This window comes from Ovis canadensis, chromosome 1 (assembly GCF_042477335.2).
Source record: "Ovis canadensis isolate MfBH-ARS-UI-01 breed Bighorn chromosome 1, ARS-UI_OviCan_v2, whole genome shotgun sequence".
NCBI lineage: Eukaryota > Metazoa > Chordata > Mammalia > Artiodactyla > Bovidae > Ovis > Ovis canadensis.
The window spans coordinates 95,105,676-95,117,789 of NC_091245.1; the positions used below are offsets into that span (position 1 = coordinate 95,105,676).

Here is a 12,114-nt window from a genome sequence, read left to right on the forward strand (position 1 = left end):
CCGTCTCTCTTGCCATGTCTGATTCCTATTCCTCCTCCCTTTTTGTTGACTAAGAGATCCGATTACGATTTCAAATAGTCCCCTTTCTTTTAATTACACCCTCGATTTTTAATATTACAAACGCATACTAATAGAAAAAGTCTGACAATACAAAATGTACAGTATAAAACTCCCTTTCACCAAAGGCGGTCTATTCCTCCTGTTGTTTCCACTCTGACGTTTCTAACTCAGGTCTCCTACACTGAGTGCCTGGAGAACACACAGTAGACACAGGAGGCAGTTTTCTGAGCACCGTCGGCCAACTGCCCACTCACTAATTCTCTAACCTGGGGGGACTCAATCAAACTTTTGAATCTCGGGGTCTTTAAAATGCTGCGCCATCCCACCAGGTTGTCAAGACAGACGTGTAGGGGTAAGGACTGTGTCGTGGGTTCTAGAGAAGTCTTTAGGCCCGCTCTACAACAGACATGTCAGTTCACCGCTTAGCTCTAAACGACGCCCCAACGGCCCTCACTCGCACCCCGCCTCGCCTCCACATGCAAATCCAGTGCCTCTTCCCGAGGCGGCGGCTTCTCTGGGACTCCCCTCCCTAGCGTTCGAGCGCGGAGGCGGAGCGCCCACCAGCGCTAGGACCCGGCTGGCATCCCTAAGACCGCGAAGCTCTAGGAGCTCTCGGCCTCGGGAAGAAGAGAGTCTTTGTAGAGCTCCTCTCTGCAGTCTCTAATGCCTGCTTCCTCTAGGGATGCCTCGAGGTCTTAAATGCGTGCAAGGTAGAGTCGACCAGTTCCTTCCTCGCAAAGCTTCCCTCCTCCGGAAAGCCCCTGCTGCTACTGCTGCTGCTGAGTCGCTTCAGTCATATCCGAATCTGTGCGACCCCATAGATGGCAGCCCACCAGGCTCCCCCGTCCCTGGAATTCTCCAGGCAAGAACGCTGGAGTGGGTTGCCGTTTCCTTCTCCAATGTATGAAAGTGAAAAGTGAAAGTGAAGTCGCTCAGTCGTGTCCAACTCGTAGCGACCCCTTGGACTGCAGCCTACCAGGCTCCTCCGCCCATGGGATTTTCCAGGCAAGAGTACTGGAGTGGGTTGCCATTGCCTTCCCCGCCGGAAAGCCCCGCCAGCCTCCAAAACTCACTCCAGCTTCAGCCACGCCCCACCGACCGGCCAAAGACCAGGTTTCCCCCGCCCCATTTTTGATTTCGGCGCGCGGCGAATCTCAGGGCGGCAGTGTTTGGTTGGAGGTGAGCACATTTCCCGTTTGATTGGCTGATAGTAGTTAGGGTGGGTGTGGCTAAAGCCGCGGCGGTGAATTATGGGGAATTAAGAGTGGAGGAGGCTGGTGACGATTGGTTTCCGAATGAGGAGGGCGGAGAAAAAGGCGGAAGCAGGCGTTGGGAGAGGCGGTGCCTTCGGAGAAGAGGAAAGCTGGAGCGAGATGGAAGTAGTTAGGTGTCCTGAGCATGGTAGGTCAGGGTCCGAGGGTCCAAGGGGTCTGCCAGCCTAGCGTGGTGTAATCGTTGTCGACCTTCTCTCCTTAGGGACTTTATGTCTTCTGAAGACCGGCGTCCGAGAAGGCCCGAATAAAGGAAAGAGCTTCTACGTGTGCCGGGCGGACACATGCAACTTTGTGCGGCCCACCGAGTAGGTCTCCGAGCTAGGCACAATTCCCTGGGTCTGCGCGTGGCCACTCAGGAGGAGTCGCCGGCTCCCCGCTGCCCAAAAGGACTAGGAGAGATGGGACTCCTGGTCTGCAGAGCCAGGGCCCTTGAAGTAGTTGGTAATCCCCGGCAGGTTAGGGACATGCTCCGCTACTGCTTGCTGTGTGACCCATGGCTGTTTTCTCTCCGTCTCTGGGCCGCCAGGGCTCTCATTTATAATCTGGAGGATTGGCTTCATCTGGATCCTTCTGGGCCTTTTCAGTTCTGGGTTCACTGGCCTGGCCTTGACAGTCCCTTTTCCTGTTGGGACGTTACTCCCATCCCGTTTATAATTGAGAACGTGCAGACATAGCAGAAAATAATTGGCTCCAGCTTTACACTAGTCTTAGGCCGAATTGGTTTCCAAATGTTTAAAACACCCTGGTAGTCAGATTAACGGGACCCTTTAAAAACAGGATTCTCTGCATTTAAGTGGTGAGTTTGATACTCAAAAAAAACAAATTAGGGATTAAAGCTGAAAAGACATAAGTAATCTGATTCAGCAGTCTCGTTTTTACAAAATTAAAAGCTGAGACCGAGAAATAAGGATCGTCTTTGAAGTGAGAAAATACTGTTCTCATAAGTGTTGTTAGTATTTCATAGTACCTGGTGTCCACAGTTTCTATGTGAAATTTTAAACTATCACAGTTATGCATTTTTTCCTGCTTTCTGCTGAACTTGGTTTTAGAAAAGGCATTTTCTACATGTGTAAGACACTATGGATATCAATAGAAAAAAATTTTTTTCAACACATATATTAGCTTCTCATGTTTTCCCGGAATGAAATAGATGGCTTGTGTTTTTGTTACACTTTGAGACTTAAGTGGAAGATTTTTATCTTTTTTCAAATTTAGAAAATAAATTTTTTAGAGGAAGTATTTTCTTAGCCTTCTTATGAGTTGTTTTTTCATTTGAAAGAAATTACTGGGATCCATTTAAATTAAATACAAAATGACTTTATTTAAATTAGTGTTAAATCTTAAGATAGAAGGAACCAAACAAATTACTCAAGCTATAAACATCATTATGTCAGGGTTTACTGTTTCATTTCTAATATGTATATGGAGCTTCTTAGGTTCAATACCTAGCTCAAGTTGCATGAGACACGAAAGCACATTCAGATTTGTAGAAATTAAATATTAATGGAAGCATGAGATTTGGTTTTAAATAAAAAGGAAAATGCCCTTATGTAAAGTATCATTTATAAGAACATATTGCTATACAAACTAGTATAATAATATTTGACTCAAAGGTGGTTATTTGACAATTTGACCCATTTGGGATATGTCTGGAAACCAGATTATAAGCAAAAAGAAGGGAAATGCCACAGGTCATATGACAGTACTTTAGATTTTTGCTCTCAAATATTATATTCTTTCCTACTAAGAAGTTGGAAGGCAGGAGTTAAACCTAGGCCAATCAAGCATGAAGTGTAATTAGCAGAATGTGTTGCCAGAGTTCTCTTGTTGATAGTGACAGCTATCAGGTTATTAGAGGGAAAAGGATGATAGGAGAACCTGGGAAAAATTCACAGCTTGGAGGAATCACAGTATAGTGGTACGTAGCACAATATCATTTTAAACTTGAGTCCTCAGGAAAAAGATAAGTATGTTTATTGTCATACTTTATTTGGGGGCATGAGAAAAGAAGAAAAGATGGGCCCTTTCCCCAGAGGAATGCACATGGACAAGAAAGTGTGTGGGATTTACAAACCCAGTAGAGATTATACATGGGCCCTTATATTTAAAACACATATTTTAGATTTCATTTTAGGATATTGACCTCTATGCCTCCTAAAACACAAATTTCCTTTTTTTTTTTTTCCCCTTCTAGCATTCCTGTTTCTCACTGTTTATTGCATGAGGACTTTGTGGTAGAGCTTCAGGGTCTGTCTCTATCACAGGGCAAGAGAGAATACAGGTAAGTGTCCAAAAGGCAGCTAAGTGTATTTGTTTTTGTTTTCCTTTGCCTGAAAGGGTCATGGTCAGGTGTTTTCCTAGGATTGACTAGTCTCTAAAAGTCAGTAAAAAACAAATGGTGTTTCTGTATGTACAGAATAGATTGTCACTTCCTAACTTCTGAGCTACTTGTTGATGTGAGAAGCCTGACCTCTATTCTGGATAAACTGCTTCACCTCCCTCCCTCTCCAGCTTTCAAGTAGCCAATAACATCAGCTCACCAACAGTCATTAATTTGCACTTGCTTGTCAACTTTCTCATTCTGGTAGTAGAACGAAAGTGAAAGTTAGTTGCTCAGTCGTGTCCGACTCTGCGACCCCTTGGACTGTAGCCCACCAGGCTCCTCTGTCCATGGGATTCTCCAGGCAAGAATACTGGAGTGGGTTTCCATTCACTTCTCCTGATCTCTAGCTCTCCAGGGGATCTTCCCCACCCAGGGATTGAGCCCAGGTCTCTCGCATTCCAGGCAGAATCTTTACCATATGAGCCACGAGGTAATGTATAAAAATGTCTGATGTATGTTAAGCACTCAATAAATGCTAGTTTCCTTTTCTATGGGAACTCAGAAGAAGGGCAGGGAAGTCTACATAGGTGGCAGATGATATTTGTCATGAGTATTGAAAAGTAAGTAGGAATTCCCTAGGGGCAAAAAAGAGGTCATATAAACAGACCAGTCAGTATCCTGCATTAGTATATAGAGCGTGAAGTAATTGCAAACATTTGGTTCAATGGTTTTTTGTTTGTTGTTCAGTCATTAAGTCATGTCCAACTCTTTTTCGACCCCATGGACTGTTGGCCGCCAGGCTCCTCTGTCCATGGGATTTCCCAGGCAAGAATACTGGAGTGGATCTTCTTGACCCAGGGATCAAACCCATGTCCCTGGCATTGGCAGGCAGATTCTTTACCACTGAGCCATCAGGGAAACTCTGTTCAGTGGTTGTTTAGCATATATTTAAGTGGAGAATTCAGAAGATAAGACTGGCCAGAAAGGCAGAGGCCATATGTAGTGGTCTTTATATGACATTTGTATGTAATGGTCTTTATATGACAGTTTGAAATTTATATATTCTAGATTGATCCCTCCCCCCCACCAAATATAGGCACTCAAGTACCATCTTCACAATTTTATATAACTGAAAACTGCCTGTACTACTATATTTCTTTACTGAGTTATGCATGCAATAAGATGCACGGTTCTTAAGTGTTCAACCAGTTTTGTTTATTTTCTGATTGAGTTTTAAGAAAGGTATATACCCATCCTTAAAATCAAGATCCCAGTCAAAATATAGACTATTTATTTCCATTACCCCATTAAGTTCCATTGGATCCCATCTAGATAATACCCCCACCTATCATAGCTGATCACTGTTTTGATTCATACTGCATGTATTCTTGGAATCTGGCTTCTTTTATGTAACAGTGTCTATAGAGATTTGTCCATGTAGTTGTATCTGTCAGTAATTCATTCTTTATTATTGTCCAGAATACCATTTTGAATACCATTTATGAAAGCCATTTTGTTTCATGTAGTTTTTTGCTATTTCTGTATATCTTCTTTGATGAAGTATCTGTTTAAAATTTTGCCCATTTTTTTTAATGGAAATTTTTGTTGAGATAATTATAGATTCATAGGCAGCTTAAGAAATAGTACAAGGAGATCATCTGCAGACTTTACCTAATGGTAGGTATACATTTCAGTTCAGTTCAGTTCAGTTCAGTTCAGTCGCTCAGTCGAGTCTGACTCTTTGCGACCCCATGAATTGCAGCACGCCAGGCCTCCCTGTCCATCACCAACTCCCAGAGTTCACTCAGACTCATCCATTGAGTCAGTGATGCCATCCAGCCATCTCATCCTCTGTCGTCCCCTTCTCCTCCTGCCCCCAATCCCTCCCAGCATCAGGGTCTTTTCCAGTGAGTCAACTCTTCGCATGAGGTGGCCAAAGTACTGGAGTTTGAGCTTCAGCATCATCCTTCCAAAGAAATCCCAGGGCTGATCTCCTTCAGAATGGACTGGTTGTATCTCCTTGCAGTCCAAGGGACTCTCAAAAGTTTTCTCCAACACCGCAGTTCAAAAGCATCAGTTGTTCGGCGCTCATTCAGTTCTGTGCAAGTTTATCATGTGCGCGTGCATGCGTGCTTAGTTGCTCCGTCATCTCTGACACTTTGTGACCTCATGGACCGTAACCTGCCAAGTTCCTCTGTCTGTGGGAGTCTCCAGGCAAGAATACTTGAGTGGGTTGCCATTCCCTTCTCTAGGGATCTTCCCACCCCAGGGACTGAACCTAGATCTGCATTGCAGGCAGATTCTTTACCAACTGAGCCACCTTTTGTGTATTTACCACAACAGTCAAGATATTGGGCAGTTCCTTTACCAGAGGATCCTTCTTGTTGCCCTTTTGTAACTATCCCCACCTTCCTCTTATTTCCCTCTGTACACTCCTGGCAACCATGAACCTGATCTCTAGCTCTAAAATGTTGTCATTTCAAAGTGTTACATATGTGGAATCATACAGTGTAACTTTGGGGGATTTTTTTCTATCTTTAAAATTGTATTATCTATTGTTATTGAGTTGGAAGGGTTCCTATGTATTCTCTGCACAGGTCCTTTGGCAGATATATATATATATATATAGTGTATATATATATATAGTGTATATATATATAGTGTATATTTCCTCCCAGTCTGTGGCTTTGGTTTTCTTGACTGTCTTTTGAAGAGTAGAAACTTTTCATTTTATGAAATCCAATCTATCATTTTTTTATGATTTGTGCTGTTTGTCTTCTGTGGGAAATCTTTGCCTAACTCAAGATCATAAAGTTCTTCAGTGGTTTCTTTCAGAAGTTTTATAGTTGTTTTCTTTATTTTTTTATGACTTTTTGGTTTAGTCTACGCCTTTTGTTGTTGTTCAGTTGCTCAGTCTTGTCCAGCTCTGCAAGCCCATGGACTGCTGCACGCCAGGCTTTTCTCTCTTTCACTATCTCTCTGTACCCTACCTCAGATTAATTTGGCATACCTTATGAAACAGAAGGTCAGTTATTTTTTCATGTAGTATCAAATGAGTGCCGTCCAATTGTTTCAGCAGCAGTTTTTGAATGTTTCCCATGGAAACATTTGGCACCTTTGTGAAAAATTGGTTGACCACCATGTGTGGATCTATTTCTGGACTCGCTAATTTCTTCCATTGATCTTTTCGCCTATCCTGACATGATCAGATAAGATCCTGTGAGTCTTCCAACTTTCCTCTTCAAGATTTGCTATTCTGGGTCCTTTGCATTTCCATATAAAATGTAGAATCACCATTTACAGTTTCCTCAGAAAGCTCAGTTGGGATTCTATTGAATCTGTATAGATCAGTGTAGGGAGAACTGATATTAATCTTGATCTTCCAGTCCATGAGCATGGTATATTTACTTATGACGTTTAAAATTTCTTTTAGCATTGTGGAATAGTTCTGATTATAGAGTGCTATATACCCTTTTGGTTGATTTAGTCCTCAGTGTTTATGTTTCTTGACAATCTTATTATCAATGGAATTAAAAAAAAATCATTTATGTACTAATTTTTCGCTGTGCTGGGTCTTTGTTGCTTTGCACAGGCTTTCTCTAGTGTGGTGAGTGAGGGCCACTCTTGGTTGCAGTGCCAAGCTTCTCATTGCTGCAGCTTCACTTGTTGCGGAGCACAGGCTCTAGGCTCTCAGGCTTTAGTAGTTGTAGCATGTGGGCTAAGTAGTTGCAGCCTGCGGGCTCTAGAGCACCAGCCCAGTAGTTGGGGCTCACCAGCTTAGTTGCTCTGCACATGTGCGATCTTCCTGGACCAGGGATCCAAGCTGTGTCCCCTGCATTGGCAGGCGGATTCTTATCCACTGCACCACCAGAGAAGTCTTTATAAGTGGAATTTTTAAAAATTTCACTTTTCTATTGTTTCCTGCTAGTACAGTGGGGCCAGGAAGCCTTTAGTGCCTGAATTTAAAGCAATCTCCTTTACATACTACTGGGGGCCTTGGATCATACAGAAATACTGTTCTATGTGGTAGGAAGATGCTGAGGAATTTTTTATTCAATTTGCATCAAAAAAAGAACTATGGAAGTTAGATTAGGAAGTGATGGCAGTGGAGGCAAGGAACCCACTGAACTATTTGGGGCTATAGAGTGCCTACTACATGGCATGTTCATGACCTCTTCATAGAATCTACTGTGATAGGTTTCAGTATCCCTGTGTTACAGACAGATGAGAAAACATTTAGAGAGGTTAGAAAAGGAATTTGAGGTCCCAGCATTATAATGTGGCATGGCTTTTATTTGAGCCTTGTTGTTGTTGTTATTTAGGCACTAAGTTGTGTCTGATTGTTTTGTGACCCCATGGAATGTAGCCCACCAGGCTTCCCTGTCTATGGGAATTCCCAGGCAAGAACACTGGAGTGGGTTTCTAGTTCCTTCTCCAGGGGACCTTCCCAACCCAGGGATTGAACCTGTGTCTCCTGCATTGGCAGGCAGATTCTGTGCCACTGAGCCACCAGGGAAGCCCCTGGGATTTGAGCCTAGATCTAACCAACTTCAGGCACACCCACTTTCTCTAAGTGAAAGATGAATTTGGACTGAAGCCCTGGCATTAGAGTTGGGTTTGCTTAGACCAGTGGATCAGACAGTAAAGAATCTGCCTGCAGTGCAGGAGACCTGGGTTTGATCCCTGGATTAGGAAGATCTCCTAGAGAAGAGAATGGCTACCCACTCAAGTATTCTTGCCTAGAGAATTCCATGAACAGAGGAGTCTGGCAGGCTACAGTCCATGGGGTGGAGAAGACTCAGACATGACTCAGGGACTAACACACACACACACACACACACACACACACACACACACACTGGAGGACACTTGCTGAAAGAGAATTGATACAACATGTTTCCTGGTGGTTAAGCATGTTCTTTCCTCCATTTAATCAGCTGGGATAGTGGTCATGGTAGCACTGGATTCCCTGGGCTGTGAGGGTCAGTGCAGTCATGCCTGTGATCACTTCCTTTGGTGTTTAGCACATGGTCAGCGCTCAGGAAATGGTTTCCTGGTTGGGTGAGTTTACCATTAAGCAAAATAAGGAAGGAAAGTTAACATCAGTAAAGGATGGCTAACACATACAGCTTTGGACTCAATGTGTCTTGTACACGTGAAGCAGGCTGGAAAAGTGAGTGGGCACCTCCAAAGAGAGGGCTAGGCTGAGGATAGAATCTTGAAACCTTGTCTCTATTACCCTTTACACAAGGTAGACGAGGCTGAGGTGCTCATTATTTTAAAAATAGAAAAAGAATTCTTGAGTGCATTTCTTTTAGCTCAAGTCTAGAACACTTATTAAGAGGAACTTAGTAAAGCTTTGAAAAGATTGTTTTAGCACAAATAAAATACAGTTCTACAGCACACAACAAATTAACAACAAAGCAAAAAAACAAAAAACAAACAGCAAAAAATCCAACAGGTATACCCTGATAAGTGGTATAGGCTGAAAACGTAAAAAAGAAATAGCTAATGTATCTATGGATGATGACTTCCTTAGTAGACAGTAAAGCATTTAGCCAGAATCCCTGCACTCTGGAGAAAGACATCAGGTAGCACAAGCTTTTCTGCCCCAGATTTGGGTTTTCTTTTCAAGAACTTAAAGGGCTTTATATCCTTGAATTAGTACTGTTATGTTTAATGCTTAACCTAGCTAGGAGACAGTTGTAGCAGATTAGTGGAGGGGAGGTGTGAACCAAAGTGACACTAAGGTGCCCATTTTTCTTATGTTGGCATGAAGGTACTTTTTTGTGTAGTTCTGTTACTAAACACCAGATGGTACCACTCACCAGCATTTGACTGGCCCTTCAGCCATGACCCTGTTGTTGGGCATTAAAGAAAACTGTGATTGTTGCTCAGTAAAACCAGAGAGAAGAGCTCCTGCCTTGACAGGAACAGTGTGGCACATGTTGATATAGATGTTGGACATAGTCATCAAGCTCCTGAGTTCTGTTCTCTCCTCTCTTCCCTCTCTCTCTCTGTCTTTTAGCTTTTATTCTCAAGGATCAAAATAGATGGTTATATTCATCATCTATAGATTGGTAAAACAGGTTTTAGTTCTTTAAATAACTGGTGGTACTGGGATGTTTAAAATACTTTTATGTTTTTACTTTTTTTTTAAAGAGGTTTTTTTTTTTTTTTTTTTTTTTGCGTCACTGGGTCTTCATTGCTGTGCGCAGGCTTTCTCCAGTGTGGAGAGCAGGGCCTATTCTTCGTTGCAGTATTCAGGCTTCTCACTGCAGTGACTTCTCATGTTGTCGAGCAAAGGCTCTAGGCATGCGGGCTTCAGTAGTTGTAGCAAATAGGCTCAGGAGTTGTGGCTCACCTACTTGGTTGCTCCAAGGCATGTGGAATTTTCCCAGACCAGGGATCGAACCCGTGACCCCTGCATTGGTAGGCAGATTCCTATCCACTGTACCACCAGAGAGGTCCCCCAAATGCTTCATTTTTAATAGCATATGAATCTGTGCACATCTAGGACACCCCTTTTGTGGTCGGTTGATTACTGGGTAAAATTGGCGTGCAGATTACCTAACCCAATGATGATGAGCTAGGCTGATGACAGAGAGGCACTGACATGAGCCAGACCCATGCAGAAGGACCTCGGGCTCCAGCAGCCCATAAAGAAGCCCACTCAGCAAAGCCAGTGCTAGGTGTGTGGAGTATCATGCGCTGTGCTGTACCACAGGAGTAATCCTTGTATGGGAACATTATTATGTGTGTGTGCTCTCTCACTCAGTTGTGTCTGACTGTTTGCAGCCCCAGGGACTGTAGCCGCCCCCCCACTCTTCTGTCCGTGGGATTTTCCAGGCAAGAATACTGGAGTGGGTTGCTCTTTCCTTCTCCGGGGGATTTTCCTGACCCAGGGACTGAATCAGCATCTCCTGCATCTCCTGCCTTGGCAGGCCCACTGGGACACCTGGGAAGCCCATGGAGAGGATATTAGCCTTTTATAATGTGTATAGTAATTCCTTTCCCCAGGTTCTCCTTTGTCTTGTAATTTTGCCTATGGTATTTTTACTATATGGACATTTAATACCTCTATGTAGTCAAATTACTAAATCCTTTATCTCTCAGCTGCAGGATTTTGTCATTCCCTTTTTACGTTAGGATTGCCAAAATATTCATCTCCGTTTTTTTGTTCCTAGAACATTTACATTTTTATTCTATTCATTTGTGTTCCATCTTGAATTTTTGTGTAAAAGGTGAGGTAGAAGTCCAGCTTTATGTTTTTCCATTGCTGCATGTGGAAGAGAACCCGTATTTCTAAGGGCCCTAAGACACGATTGGGCTAAGAGTTAGACACAGGAAGGTTGGTGAGCAGTCTGATCTGCATGCTCTGCTCTGCTAAGTCACTTCAGTCGTGTCCAACTCTGTGCAACCCCACAGACGGCAGCCCACCAGGCTGCCCTGTCCCTGGGATTCTTCAGGCAAGAACACTGGAGTGGGTTGCCATTTCCTTCTCCAATGCATGAAGGTGAAAAGTGAAAGTGAAGTCGCTCAGTCGTGTCCAACTCTTCGCGACCCCATGGACCACAGCCTACCAGGCTCCTCTGTCCATGGGATTTTCCAGGCAAGAGTACTGGAGTGAGGTGCCATTGCCTTCTCCGCTGATCTGCATGTTAGAGTGCTAAATTGTATGTGTTTGAGTGCCAGATGTTTCTCTGACTGTAAAACCAATGGTAAGAGATTAAGGCTGATGAAGGTTACTGAGAAAGTGGAGGAATTGAGACTTGAACTTGGTCTTGAATGACCCCTAGCTGGTTTCTTCATTTTTCTTGTTCATAACCTATGCCTTGGAAAATAATTAACGAATATACTGTAGAAATTACACTCTTTTTCATAGTGGACTCAGTGTTTGCTTTCTCTATGTTAATATATTTCCACCGCTTTCTCTATTGATTTATAATTTAATAAACATGACAAACTTTTATCCTAAAAACAGAGAAGCTCTTCTAGATTGTTTTTAATAAAAATGTAAGCAGAAACATTTTTTGCAGTGTGCCTAGCACATAGCTGATGCTTATTGTGTGTTGTTTACTTCCCTCTTTCTCCAAATCTTGCCCTTCTCCTGAAAGTCTATGAAGTTTGGGCTTTAAAATACATGCTGTTTATAAAATATTCTTTCAGTTAAGGTTTCAAGTACTTGATACATTTTCAGCAGCAAGAATTTGTTCTTGACCTGTTTTTATAAGTCGTAGTACTCCCTAATAGTAGCCTTTGAGTTTTTTGCAATCAAGGCATTTCAGAAATTTTCAGAACTATATGCTCAGAACTAAATTTTCTTATTGCAGTAAGAAAAAATTAAAGAGACCAACACAGGTTTTTTTTTTATTGTGAACTTGAATGAGAAAATTATGAGTTTGTATGATAGGAGCTGGTCCTTTCTTATTTTTTATTTTTTAAAAATAATTTTAT

The 12,114-nt window shown here is 42.7% G+C and overlaps 1 protein-coding gene across 2 annotated transcripts in view; it reads left to right on the forward strand.

The window, feature by feature from the left end:
• The first annotated feature begins 1,352 nt into the window (after window positions 1-1,352).
• The window catches only part of TTF2 (transcription termination factor 2), a 51,103-nt gene continuing 40,341 nt past the window's right edge, over window positions 1,353-12,114 (forward strand). For both annotated transcript variants that reach the window (XM_069602051.1, XM_070289229.1), the window contains exons 1-3: window positions 1,353-1,461; window positions 1,537-1,639; window positions 3,529-3,615. In XM_069602051.1, coding sequence (XP_069458152.1) covers window positions 1,356-1,461; window positions 1,537-1,639; window positions 3,529-3,615 — 296 coding nt within the window. In that variant the 5' untranslated portion in view covers window positions 1,353-1,355. The remainder of the gene's footprint in view (window positions 1,462-1,536; window positions 1,640-3,528; window positions 3,616-12,114) is intronic.